Source organism: Haliaeetus albicilla, chromosome 3 (assembly GCF_947461875.1).
Source record: "Haliaeetus albicilla chromosome 3, bHalAlb1.1, whole genome shotgun sequence".
Taxonomy (NCBI): Eukaryota; Metazoa; Chordata; class Aves; order Accipitriformes; family Accipitridae; genus Haliaeetus; species Haliaeetus albicilla.
Window position 1 is genome coordinate 76,458,384 of NC_091485.1, and position 13,639 is coordinate 76,472,022.

The following is a 13,639-nucleotide window of genomic DNA, read 5'->3' on the forward strand; positions in this document are numbered from 1 at the left end:
TAGCGAGCTGGGAGCAAGGCAGAGAGGGACCGAACGCGATGGAAGGGGCAGCGTCTCACGCCTGGCACACCTCCAAAGACCAGACCAGCCTGCCAGGGCTCTGAGGAAACGGGGCCCACTCTTCACAACCCACCCAAAAACCACACCACACGACTGCCACGGGATGACCTCACTGATGACACCCCACCTCTCCTACGTTTTCCCAATGTCTGCAGAGTGCGATGGCACGTGCCATCAACCCCAAGCCTTTGAATTCTAATAGCCACACTTAAAAGCTGCCGCCAGGGTCAGACGGACACATCCTCAAGAGGAGGACGTGAAATTGGAGAATTGCGGCAAGGGAGACACACCCCGCCTCATTACTTGCATGGATGGGCCATGCAAGAGCTGCTTGCTGCAAAATGACATCATGCACGAAGGCTGACTCACCCCTCGGGCGCTCAGCGACCAGCATAAAAGCCAGCCCAGCACCTCTCTCCCTCACACACTTCTCCCAACGCCTTCTCCTCCACCGTCAACAAGGTGAGCCTCAACCCCCTTCCCCTCCTTCTCCTGCCCCACCTGCACCATCTCTTCCACCACGCTCTGCCCCCAGCCTCAGCAGCCCTGACCGCCACACTCCCCCCAGACCCACACCGGGCCTCCCCACCCCCTCGCCCTCCTGCAACACTGCCCCTCGCGTCCCCACGCCCCTCCGCTTCCTCAACACCCTCTCTTCCAGGGCCCCTCCACACCACAGACATGGCCTGCTACGACCTCTGCCGCCCCTGCGGACCCACCCCGCTGGCTAACAGCTGCAACGAGCCCTGTGTCCAGCAGTGCCAGGACTCCCGCGTCGTCATCCAGCCTCCCGCCGTGCTGGTCACCCTGCCAGGACCCATCCTCAGCTCCTTCCCCCAGAGCACCGCCGTCGGATCCTCCTCATCGGCTGCCGTGGGCAACGTCCTCAGCTCCCAGGGAGTGCCCATCTCTGGTGGCTTCGGAGGCCTGGGCGGCTACGGCTTCGGAGGCCTGGGCTGCTTCGGCGGCAGAAGAGGCTGCAACCCCTGCTAAGGGCCCCTGACGCCAACCGCCCACACCCTGGAAGCCACGGCATGGATCGAGGATGCACCTCCATCCAGCATGTTGCTCGCACACGGGCTCAGTAACAACGGCTTCTTCTCTCAAGGCACAAAGCAAGCACCTTCTCACAAGCCAAAGACCACTGGGGACCTCCAGTGTGCTGCTCACCTCGTGGGGCGGGAAGATCTAGGAGCTCTGCCGAGATCTGTCTCACACAAGGGACCTCAGCTCACGGTCGCCCTCCTTGCACCTCAGAGTGGCTCCTTTCCATTTGCCGCTCCTGCCTTTTCGCTCTTTTTTTTGGTCTCTCAATAAAGTTCTCCTGCATCCCAGCCTGAGACGCCTCCTCTTCCTTTCTTCTCCCATGGCTCTTCCAACCTCACCCAGCACAAAGCCAGGCCTCCAGAGGCCATCGGGCTGGCTGCAAAGGGCCTACAAGACCTCTCTTAGGAAGTATGTCCCCAGCAGCAACATCACCACACACCGCCACGGCGGGCCTTCCAGCCCATGACACAACCCTTTCAGTTACCCAAACAAAGGCTGGGACACGCTAATGCACTTCTACCCATGCCTCTGACACAAGCTCCCTGTGGCGGCACACACTACACCAACCCTCTTCCCCACCACGACTCTCTGAGCAACACACCAAGCAGAAGCACAGCCAACAGAATCATTTAGCAAGGAACCTCTGCACATCATCTAGTTCAACACAAACTGCTCAAGGAGGCTCAGCGCCAGCAGGCTCTCCACAACCACGTCCAGTCAGGTTTTCAGCATCTCCAAGGACGGAGACTCCAACACCTCTCTGCGCAACCAGTTCCACTGCTTCACCACCCTCACACTGAAAAGGGGCTGCCTTCTCTGCCAAGGAAATGGCACGTCTTGTCAGCTTTCTCCATTCACCCTTGACCCGGCCGTGGGCACCGATGAGAAGAGTCTGACTCCCCTGTCCACGTTGCCCCGCCACACGCGATTTAGACACAGTGATGACATGTCCCCTGCGTGGGCTTCCCTCCTGGCTGAAAAGCCTCCCAGCTCTCTCCTCTCCTCCTCAGACCAAAGATGCTCCAGTCCCTTCAGCGTCTTGGTGGCCCTGCCTCCACTCGACTCGCCCCACCAAGGCCATGTCCTTCCTCCACCGGAGAGCCCTCAGCTGGACACAGGACTCCACACGGGGCCTCACCAGCAGCGAAGAGAAAGCAAGATCACCTCCCATGACCTGCTGAAAACGCTCTCCCAAGACCACCCTGAAGAATCTTGGCTTCTTCTGCGGCAAGCGCGCATTGCTGCCTCGCAGGCAGCTCGTTCTCCACCAGCACCACAAGATCGGGCTCAGTAAAGCTGGCGGCCCCCAGCACGTCCTGGGGCCCGGCGCGATTCCTCCCCAGATGCAGGACTTTCTGTCTCCTCCTGTTCAACTTCAGGAGATTCCTCTCTGACCTGATCACCAGCCTCTCCAGCTCTCTCGGTAAAGCAACACAGTCTTCCAGTGCCTCAGCCTCTCTTCCAGGTTTTGCATCATCTGCCAACTCGCTGATGGGGCACTCCGACACACTGCCCAGGACTTTGCTGATGGTGTTGAACAGTGTCGGTCCTACAGCCTCTGACCATGCAGTGGGAGAAAGCGTCAAAGGCTTTACAAGAGAGTTGAGAGAAACACCAGCCACACCTCTCTCTGCGACCACAAAGCTGATCTCTTCAACGCAGACAACAGGCAGGTCGGTCAAGCACCATTTCCCCTTTGTAAATTCACGCCGACCACTCCCCATCACCTTCTTGTCCGTCCTGGGATTGGCAGCGCTTTCCGGGAAGACTTCCTACATCACCGTCCACAGGAACAACACCAGGCTCACTGGCATCTCCTTACCCCGATCTTCCATCCTGATCTTCTTCAAGATAGGAGGGCAAAGAGCTGTGTACCAAGTATCAGGAACCGCGCCCAGGGGCTATGACCTGTCCGAGATAATTGAGAGGGGCCTCACAAGGCTATCGGACAGCTCCTTCCGCATTTGTGGCTACAACCCCTCAGGCCCCACGGACACGCGTCCACCCAGTCACACAGCAATCATTCCTACCACCCTTCCTCTTCTTCAGCAACAAGCACTGCTCACCTGACAAACTGCCCGCAAAACACTCACCTTGGCTCAACTGGGGCAGGCATTGCCAGTCATCAACCCTTCGCCATACGTCTACCACCACCAAGCCCTTGGCTCTGCAGCCATATGCAGCGTGCTCACCTCTAACTACCCATAGCAATGTCTAAATCCTCCTTCTGCCCATCACACGCCCTGCAGAGAAATGGCCTCACCCCTCGGCACTCACCCCAACTACAGACCCCAAAGGCCCTGGCTCACCTCCGCCCCTGCCTGCCGCTCCCACTGCCCCTCAGCCTCTCGCCACACTCACGGGCTGCTCTGAAACTCACCTGCCCTTGCAACGTGCCCCACATCTGTGTCACGCCAGAGCCCAGGCTGCAAACTTGCCGGCCCCTACGAAGGGCAGCGCTACGGAGGGGCCAACACAAGCCTTTGGCGAGCCTGGCAGGGCTCCCCACGGCACAGGGCTTGCGGGCTCTGAACCAGGGCTGCCGGGACAACGGCCTGCTCCTGCAAACAGCCCTCCTCTGACCCCTTGCACTGCCAGCCCCAGCCCCAGGGACGGCACCAAGGGGCCACGAGCCCACACAGGCAGCCTCCCTTCTCCCAGCTACAACCCCACCAGCAAGAGGGGCACCGAGACTCCCACAGAGCACACCCAAGGGGAAAGGCCAGGCCTAAAGACAGCCTTAGCGAGCTGGGAGCAAGGCAGAGAGGGACCGAACGCGATGGAAGGGGCAGCGTCTCACGCCTGGCACACCTCCAAAGACCAGACCAGCCTGCCAGGGCTCTGAGGAAACGGGGCCCACTCTTCACAACCCACCCAAAAACCACACCACACGACTGCCACGGGATGACCTCACTGATGACACCCCACCTCTCCTACGTTTTCCCAATGTCTGCAGAGTGCGATGGCACGTGCCATCAACCCCAAGCCTTTGAATTCTAATAGCCACACTTAAAAGCTGCCGCCAGGGTCAGACGGACACATCCTCAAGAGGAGGACGTGAAATTGGAGAATTGCGGCAAGGGAGACACACCCCACCCCATTATTCGTGAGGCTGTGGAATGAAAGAGCTAGTTGCTGCAAAATGCTGTCATGCACAAATACTGTCTCGCCCCCTCAGGCACTCAGCGACCAGCATAAAAGCCAGCCCAGCACCTCTCTCCCTCACACACTTCTAACGCCTTCTCCTCCACCGTCAACAAGGTGAGCCTCAACCCCCTTCCCCTCCTTCTCCTGCCCCACCTGCACCGTCTCTTCCACCACGCTCTGCCCCCAGCCTCAGCAGCCCTGACCGCCACACTCCCCCCAGACCCACACCGGGCCTCCCCACCCCCTCGCCCTCCTGCAACACCGCCCCTCGCGTCCCCACGCCCCTCCGCTTCCTCAACACCCTCTCTTCCAGGGCCCCTCCACACCACAGACATGGCCTGCTACGACCTCTGCCGCCCCTGCGGACCCACCCCACTGGCTAACAGCTGCAACGAGCCCTGTGTCCAGCAGTGCCAGGACTCCCGCGTCGTCATCCAGCCTCCCGCCGTGCTGGTCACCCTGCCAGGACCCATCCTCAGCTCCTTCCCCCAGAGCACCGCCGTCGGATCCTCCTCATCGGCTGCCGTGGGCAACGTCCTCAGCTCCCAGGGAGTGCCCATCTCTGGTGGCTTCGGAGGCCTGGGCGGTTACGGCTTCGGAGGCCTGGGCTGCTTCGGCGGCAGAAGAGGCTGCTACCCCTGCTAAGGGCCCCTGACGCCAACCGCCCACACCCTGGAAGCCACGGCATGGATCGAGGATGCACCTCCATCCAGCATGTTGCTCGCACACGGGCTCAGTAACAACGGCTCCTTCTCTCAAGGCACAAAGCAAGCACCTTCTCACAAGCCAAAGACCACTGGGGACCTCCAGTGTGCTGCTCACCTCGTGGGGCGGGAAGATCTAGGAGCTCTGCCGAGATCTGTCTCACACAAGGGACCTCAGCTCACGGTCGCCCTCCTTGCACCTCAGAGTGGCTCCTTTCCATTTGCCGCTCCTGCCTTTTCGCTCTTTTTTTTGGTCTCTCAATAAAGTTCTCCTGCATCCCAGCCTGAGACGCCTCCTCTTCCTTTCTTCTCCCATGGCTCTTCCAACCTCACCCAGCACAAAGCCAGGCCTCCAGAGGCCATCGGGCTGGCTGCAAAGGGCCTACAAGACCTCTCTTAGGAAGTATGTCCCCAGCAGCAACATCACCACACACCGCCACGGCGGGCCTTCCAGCCCATGACACAACCCTTTCAGTTACCCAAACAAAGGCTGGGACACGCTAATGCACTTCTACCCATGCCTCTGACACAAGCTCCCTGTGGCGGCACACACTACACCAACCCTCTTCCCCACCACGACTCTCTGAGCAACACACCAAGCAGAAGCACAGCCAACAGAATCATTTAGCAAGGAACCTCTGCACATCATCTAGTTCAACACAAACTGCTCAAGGAGGCTCAGCGCCAGCAGGCTCTCCACAACCACGTCCAGTCAGGTTTTCAGCATCTCCAAGGACGGAGACTCCAACACCTCTCTGCGCAACCAGTTCCACTGCTTCACCACCCTCACACTGAAAAGGGGCTGCCTTCTCTGCCAAGGAAATGGCACGTCTTGTCAGCTTTCTCCATTCACCCTTGACCCGGCCGTGGGCACCGATGAGAAGAGTCTGACTCCCCTGTCCACGTTGCCCCGCCACATGCGATTTAGACACAGTGATGACATGTCCCCTGCGTGGGCTTCCCTCCTGGCTGAAAAGCCTCCCAGCTCTCTCCTCTCCTCCTCAGACCAAAGATGCTCCAGTCCCTTCAGCGTCTTGGTGGCCCTGCCTCCACTCGACTCGCCCCACCAAGGCCATGTCCTTCCTCCACCGGAGAGCCCTCAGCTGGACACAGGACTCCACACGGGGCCTCACCAGCAGCGAAGAGAAAGCAAGATCACCTCCCATGACCTGCTGAAAACGCTCTCCCAAGACCACCCTGAAGAATCTTGGCTTCTTCTGCGGCAAGCGCGCATTGCTGCCTCGCAGGCAGCTCGTTCTCCACCAGCACCACAAGATCGGGCTCAGTAAAGCTGGCGGCCCCCAGCACGTCCTGGGGCCCGGCGCGATTCCTCCCCAGATGCAGGACTTTCTGTCTCCTCCTGTTCAACTTCAGGAGATTCCTCTCTGACCTGATCACCAGCCTCTCCAGCTCTCTCGGTAAAGCAACACAGTCTTCCAGTGCCTCAGCCTCTCTTCCAGGTTTTGCATCATCTGCCAACTCGCTGATGGGGCACTCCGACACACTGCCCAGGACTTTGCTGATGGTGTTGAACAGTGTCGGTCCTACAGCCTCTGACCATGCAGTGGGAGAAAGCGTCAAAGGCTTTACAAGAGAGTTGAGAGAAACACCAGCCACACCTCTCTCTGCGACCACAAAGCTGATCTCTTCAACGCAGACAACAGGCAGGTCGGTCAAGCACCATTTCCCCTTTGTAAATTCACGCCGACCACTCCCCATCACCTTCTTGTCCGTCCTGGGATTGGCAGCGCTTTCCGGGAAGACTTCCTACATCACCGTCCACAGGAACAACACCAGGCTCACTGGCATCTCCTTACCCCGATCTTCCATCCTGATCTTCTTCAAGATAGGAGGGCAAAGAGCTGTGTACCAAGTATCAGGAACCGCGCCCAGGGGCTATGACCTGTCCGAGATAATTGAGAGGGGCCTCACAAGGCTATCGGACAGCTCCTTCCGCATTTGTGGCTACAACCCCTCAGGCCCCACGGACACGCGTCCACCCAGTCACACAGCAATCATTCCTACCACCCTTCCTCTTCTTCAGCAACAAGCACTGCTCACCTGACAAACTGCCCGCAAAACACTCACCTTGGCTCAACTGGGGCAGGCATTGCCAGTCATCAACCCTTCGCCATACGTCTACCACCACCAAGCCCTTGGCTCTGCAGCCATATGCAGCGTGCTCACCTCTAACTACCCATAGCAATGTCTAAATCCTCCTTCTGCCCATCACACGCCCTGCAGAGAAATGGCCTCACCCCTCGGCACTCACCCCAACTACAGACCCCAAAGGCCCTGGCTCACCTCCGCCCCTGCCTGCCGCTCCCACTGCCCCTCAGCCTCTCGCCACACTCACGGGCTGCTCTGAAACTCACCTGCCCTTGCAACGTGCCCCACATCTGTGTCACGCCAGAGCCCAGGCTGCAAACTTGCCGGCCCCTACGAAGGGCAGCGCTACGGAGGGGCCAACACAAGCCTTTGGCGAGCCTGGCAGGGCTCCCCACGGCACAGGGCTTGCGAGCTCTGAACCAGGGCTGCCGGGACAACGGCCTGCTCCTGCAAACAGCCCTCCTCTGACCCCTTGCACTGCCAGCCCCAGCCCCAGGGACGGCACCAAGGGGCCACGAGCCCACACAGGCAGCCTCCCTTCTCCCAGCTACAACCCCACCAGCAAGAGGGGCACCGAGACTCCCACAGAGCACACCCAAGGGGAAAGGCCAGGCCTAAAGACAGCCTTAGCGAGCTGGGAGCAAGGCAGAGAGGGACCGAACGCGATGGAAGGGGCAGCGTCTCACGCCTGGCACACCTCCAAAGACCAGACCAGCCTGCCAGGGCTCTGAGGAAACGGGGCCCACTCTTCACAACCCACCCAAAAACCACACCACACGACTGCCACGGGATGACCTCACTGATGACACCCCACCTCTCCTACGTTTTCCCAATGTCTGCAGAGTGCGATGGCACGTGCCATCAACCCCAAGCCTTTGAATTCTAATAGCCACACTTAAAAGCTGCCGCCAGGGTCAGACGGACACATCCTCAAGAGGAGGACGTGAAATTGGAGAATTGCGGCAAGGGAGACACACCCCACCCCATTATTCGTGAGGCTGTGGAATGAAAGAGCTAGTTGCTGTAAAATGACATCATGCACAAATACTGTCTCGCCCCCTCAGGCACTCAGCGACCAGCATAAAAGCCAGCCCAGCACCTCTCTCCCTCACACACTTCTCCCAACGCCTTCTCCTCCACCGTCAACAAGGTGAGCCTCAACCCCCTTCCCCTCCTTCTCCTGCCCCACCTGCACCGTCTCTTCCACCACGCTCTGCCCCCAGCCTCAGCAGCCCTGACCGCCACACTCCCCCCGGACCCACACCGGGCCTCCCCACCCCCTCGCCCTCCTGCAACACTGCCCCTCGCGTCCCCACGCCCCTCTGCTTCCTCAACACCCTCTCTTCCAGGGCCCCTCCACACCACAGACATGGCCTGCTACGACCTCTGCCGCCCCTGCGGACCCACCCCACTGGCTAACAGCTGCAACGAGCCCTGTGTCCAGCAGTGCCAGGACTCCCGCGTCGTCATCCAGCCTCCCGCCGTGGTGGTCACCCTGCCAGGACCCATCCTCAGCTCCTTCCCCCAGAACACCGCCGTCGGATCCTCCTCATCGGCTGCCGTGGGCAACGTCCTCAGCTCCCAGGGAGTGCCCATCTCTGGTGGCTTCGGAGGCCTGGGCGGCTACGGCTTCGGAGGCCTGGGCTGCTTCGGCGGCAGAAGAGGCTGCTACCCATGCTAAGGGCCCCTGACGCCAACTACCCACACTCTGGAAGCCTCGGCATGAATTTAGGATGCACCTCCGGGCTGTTGCTGGCACATGGGTTTGCAGTCCATGGCTCTTCCTCTTAAGGCAGCAAGCAAGGAAGCAGGAAAGGGCCAAGCACATGCTGGCTGGAAACATGGCCCGTGTACCTCCTCTTCTCCATCTTCCTTCTTTGCATCGCCCCTTCTGCTATGTCCCACACTCTCTGCTGCAACCACCTTCCCACAAGCCAAAGACCATCAGGAACTTCCGTCAGCTATTCCCACCACAGGGCAGAAAGACCTCAGGATGGTCTTGCAAAATCTAGTGCATGCAAGGGATCTTAGCTCATGGTTGCCCTACTTGCACCTCAGACCAGCTCCCTTCCACTTGACGCTCCTGCCTTTTCACTCTATTTTTCTCTCAATAAAGTTCTACTGCATCCCAGCCTGACGCCTCCTCTTCCTTTCTTTTCCCAAGGGTCATCCAAATTCACCCAGCACAAATCCAGGCCTCAAGAGTGTGTCTGGTTGGATGGCCAGCGGTCTGGTGCTCAACCTCCTGTAAGCCTGGCAAAACCATACTATCCCAATACAGACATGGGGATTTTTTGAGACGGCTTCGCATGAGTGCCCTAAGGTGCCAAGACCTCTTCTGGGAAAATATTTCAGCACCAACAACACAGGTTGGTGTATTTTTTCCTTCCAGCACATGACTCAAGCCCTTCACTTGCCCAAACAAAGGCTTGGGTACAGTAATGCCCATCTGGCCATGCCTCTGATGCAATCTCCCCATCAGCACACTCCCAGCACCACTCTCCAGCCCTAACAAGAAATAGTCTCAGTGAAGCAGAAATGAAAGCTAGAATATGCAGAAAAGGAAGGAGGAAAGGAAGGAGGAAAGGAAGGAGGAAAGGAAGGAGGAAAGGAAGGAGGAAAGGAAGGAGGAAAGGAAGGAGGAAAGGAAGGAGGAAAGGAAGGAGGAAAGGAAGGAGGAAAGGAAGGAGGAAAGGAAGGAGGAAAGGAAGGAGGAAAGGAAGGAGGAAAGGAAGGAGGAAAGGAAGGAGGAAAGGAAGGAGAGACAAAGTTTGATTTCCTAACAGGGGTTCAGCATTGGCCTCTGTGTCCCCATTCCATAACCTGAAGGGCACTGACATAAAAGGGCTCAGCTTCCTTGCCCACAGGGACCATCACTGCCCAAGGCATCTCCCCTGTCCTGTGCAGAGGCAAAGGCAGAGAAAGGGCTGCAGAAAGCATCGGATCCCTCATCCAACCACCTTCCCACTCCACAACTATTCATCTGCACCAGCCTTTAGGCGTGCCACACATTTCTCTGAAGGAAAAGAGTTTGCAACAGGCAGCAAGGGAATCCTTGAGAAAACACAACACCCTCTTCTGCTCACTACCTCAGACAGAAAGCTGCATAGAGCCAGACTTGCAGCCCTTCAAATGCACACCACCTTTTGCCAAGACCTTCCTCACTAAAGGTGACTCCATGCACCAGGAACGAGGGTGTGCAGGAAACCTCATGGCCACAACCATGCTCAGGCAGGAGAGTAGGCACAAGGGCCCCAGCACAAACAAGCACTGCTTACCTGAGGAACAAACCGCAAAACATCCAGAAGCCACATTGAGGCAGACCACATACCAGCCAGCGACTCATCTGTCCCACTGAACTTCTCCAAACAGATGAGTTGCTACTTCACACAACAGCCAGTCCCCTGCATGGCTGTCCTGCAGAGCCCTTATGCATCTGTCGCATCACTCCGGTCACACGAGTTGTCCCACCAGTCTCAGGTTGTCCCGTGATGCCATAGTTCTGTGACCTGGCATAGGCCTCTTGCTTCTCCTGCTTACTTCCCAGGCTGTGCACTTTTGCCTACAGGCACCTCAAGTCAATTCTCTTCTGACTCCATCTTTGTCCTTCCAAAGAGTTCTCTTCCTCCCATCACCTCAGCCCATGCACTGATGACCCCAGCCTCTGCTTCGTCATTTACCTGCCAGCTACAGACATCATTCCCAACAGAACCAGCTTACAGCCCTCCTTACCCGGTTTTACAGTGCTATGGAATGGTTGAGGATGGAAGGAACCGCTGGAGCTCATCTGTTCTGACCCCTCTGCTCAAGCAGGGCCACCTACAGCTGGTTGCCCAGCTCAGTGTCATCTGCAAACCTGCTGAGGGTACGCTCTGCCCCATCACCCAGATCATTAATGAAGATGTTGAACAGGAGTACTGTGCTCAGCTCTGGGGGCCCCAGCATAAGGAAGACATGGACCTGCTGAAGAGTGGATCCAGAGAAGGCCACGAAGATGATCAGGAGCTGGAGCACCTCCCCTTTAAGGACAGGCTGAGAGAGCTGGGGTTCATCCTGGAGAAGAGAAGGCTCTGGGGAGACCTTATAGCAGCCTTCCAGTGCCTAAAGGGGTCCTACAGGAAAGATGGGGAGGGACTCTTTATCAGGGATTGTAGTGATAGGACAAGGGGTAACAGTTTTAAACTGAAAGAGAGTAGGTTTAGGTTTGATATTAGGAAGAAATTCTTTACTGTGAGGGTGGTGAGGAAGAGGGTGCCCAGAGAAGTTGTGGATACCCTCTCCCTGGAAGTGTTCAAGGCCAGGCTGGATGGGGCTTTGAGCAACCTGTTCTAGTGGAAGGTGTCCTGCCCATGACAGGGGGTTTGGCACTGAACGATCCTTAAAGTCCCTTCCAACCCAAACCATTCTATGATTCTATGATTTGATGCAGAATTGACGCCTGGGGTACACCTCTAATTACTGGCCTCAGAATAGACCCCAGGTTGAGGCGTTCAGCTGGTTTTCAATCCACCTTGCTGTCTGATGAGGCCACATTTTATCAGCTTCTCTATGAAGATCTTCTGAGACAGTGCCAAAAGCCTTACTGATGTCTAGGCAGACAATATCTACTGCTCTCCCCTCATCTACCAAGCCAGTCATTTCATCATAGAAGGTTATCAGGTTGGTTAAGCATGACTTCCCCTTAGTGAAGCCATGCTGACTACTCCTGGAGGCTTTCTTGTCCTTCATTTGCCTGGCAATGGTTTCCAGGATTAGCTGCTCCACCACCTTCCCAGGGATCCAGGTGAGGCTGACTGGCCTGCAGTTCCTTGGGTCCTCCTTCCTGCCCTTCTTCAAGAAAGGAGCAATTATTTGCTTTCCTCCAGTCCTCAGGCAGCTCCCCCACTCCCCAGGATCCTTCAAACATTATTGAGTGGCCTCATAATGACATCAGCCAGCGACATCAGCACTCATGGGTACTTCTCATCATGGCCCATGGATTTATGTAAGTCTGTTTTGCTCAAGTATTGTCTAACCTCATCCCCTTTTACTCAGGGTAAGGCTTCCTTGCTCCTGACTTGCCCCCTGGTCTCTAGGGCCTGATGTGGAGGTGAAGGCAGCGCTCAGTACCTCCACCTTTTCCATGATCTGGGGCAGCAGGGTCCCTGCCCCAGCCAGCATTTTCCCTAGTCCCCCTCATTCTGCACTTAGAGAAGCCCTTCCTGTTGCCTTTGACATCCCTCAATGTTTGTAAGCCTGTGGATAAAAGCGCTCTCTTACCTCATTGTGTCACACGCATCCCATCTCTCCTCAAAGAGCGCCGGTCAGCTCCCGCCACACAGCCGAGCCCAGACAGGCTCTCTCCGACAAGCAGGATCAGCTCTAACAGCACAATCCCAGCGCCCTGGCTGCCACACACACATCCCGCCAACGAGGCCACGGCCACCCCAGCACCGAGGCTGGTGGCACGGCATTGCCACAGCAGCCCCGCATGGCACAGGGACCGGCTCTGGGCTCCTCGGCATCCCATGTCAGTCCCCACCTCAGCGCCATGGCCGCTGCCTTCCCTCACCACAGCCAAGCTCCCCCTCAGCCACCCCCCTCAGCGACCAGCCAATCAGGAGGCAGCTAACATCCTCACAGTCAAGGGGCACCTAACAACCTGCCAATCAGGGGGCGGCTAACAACCTGACAATGGGGGGCGGCTGACTGGCACCAGCTGCGGGAGAAGCCTCTGGAAGCTTCCAGAAGGCGCCTGTCAGGACCCCAGAATCAACAATTCCGGTACAATAAACAGATAATCTTCACCAAATGGCCCCCAAAACAACTGCTGGGAGGGGTGGGGGGTGAATGAGGGAACGAATGAGTAGAAATGCCACCGAAAACCAAACCAAACACCTCACAAGAAAGTAGTTAGGGGACTCAGAGGGGTAAGAGGGCAGGAAAATGCCCCGATTAAATAACACCCTCCAAAAAAACCAACAGCGATCAATAAATACCTCAACAGACCCTGCAAGCAACTGCTGGGGAAGGAAAAATAACCGGCCGAAGATACAAAACCCCCACGTGTCCTCCTGCTTTAAGTAAATATTTAAAACCCCACCGGAATAAATGCCAACAAGCAAACCACCCTGCAAAGCCCTACTGGGGGAAAAAAGCTGCCAAAAGACGATGAATAAACACCTGGTTAGAAAGCCCTGCCTAAGCGAATCATCCATTGAGCCCACAAAAAACTGCCAAAAATAGAGGGGAAAGAGAGGAAAGAATCAATTAAAAAAAATTGAGGAAAAAAATGGCAAGGAAACACCAAACACAACCTGTGAAAAAAGGAGGGGGAGACGACACAAAGATAAAATGCTGCTAAAAAATGCTGATAACAGCAACAACAAAACCCAAAACACTCGAAACCAAACATCTGTCCTGCTGGGTGCTATAGACCCCTCAGCACAGATGTCCTGCACCCATCGCATGTCTCATCCGCAGGGTCCTTGGACCCACTATGTGGGGTCTCATCATCTTTCTTCTTCACTGAGGCATCCCAAAGCCACTGCCCCGCCACTTTCGGCATCCACATCACCTTTCTTCTGTGCTGC

The 13,639-nt window shown here is 57.0% G+C and overlaps 3 protein-coding genes across 3 annotated transcripts; all 3 read left to right on the forward strand.

Moving 5' to 3' along the window:
* Positions 1-732: 732 nt before the first annotated feature.
* LOC138684642 (feather keratin 2-like) lies at positions 733-9,222 on the forward strand. The gene is made up of 2 exons (XM_069778618.1): positions 733-1,080; positions 8,760-9,222. The coding sequence occupies exon 1, from the start codon at positions 742-744 to the stop codon at positions 1,051-1,053; it is 312 nt and encodes a 103-aa protein (XP_069634719.1). The 5' UTR covers positions 733-741; the 3' UTR covers positions 1,054-1,080; positions 8,760-9,222.
* LOC138684640 (feather keratin-like) lies at positions 4,579-4,899 on the forward strand. The gene has a single exon (XM_069778616.1). It carries the CDS (start codon positions 4,588-4,590, stop codon positions 4,897-4,899), a length of 312 nt encoding a protein of 103 aa, XP_069634717.1. The 5' UTR covers positions 4,579-4,587.
* Positions 8,437-8,763, forward strand: LOC138684641 (feather keratin 2-like). Its single transcript, XM_069778617.1, has one exon. The coding sequence runs from the start codon at positions 8,437-8,439 to the stop codon at positions 8,746-8,748; it is 312 nt and encodes a 103-aa protein (XP_069634718.1). The 3' UTR covers positions 8,749-8,763.
* Positions 9,223-13,639: the final 4,417 nt, after the last annotated feature.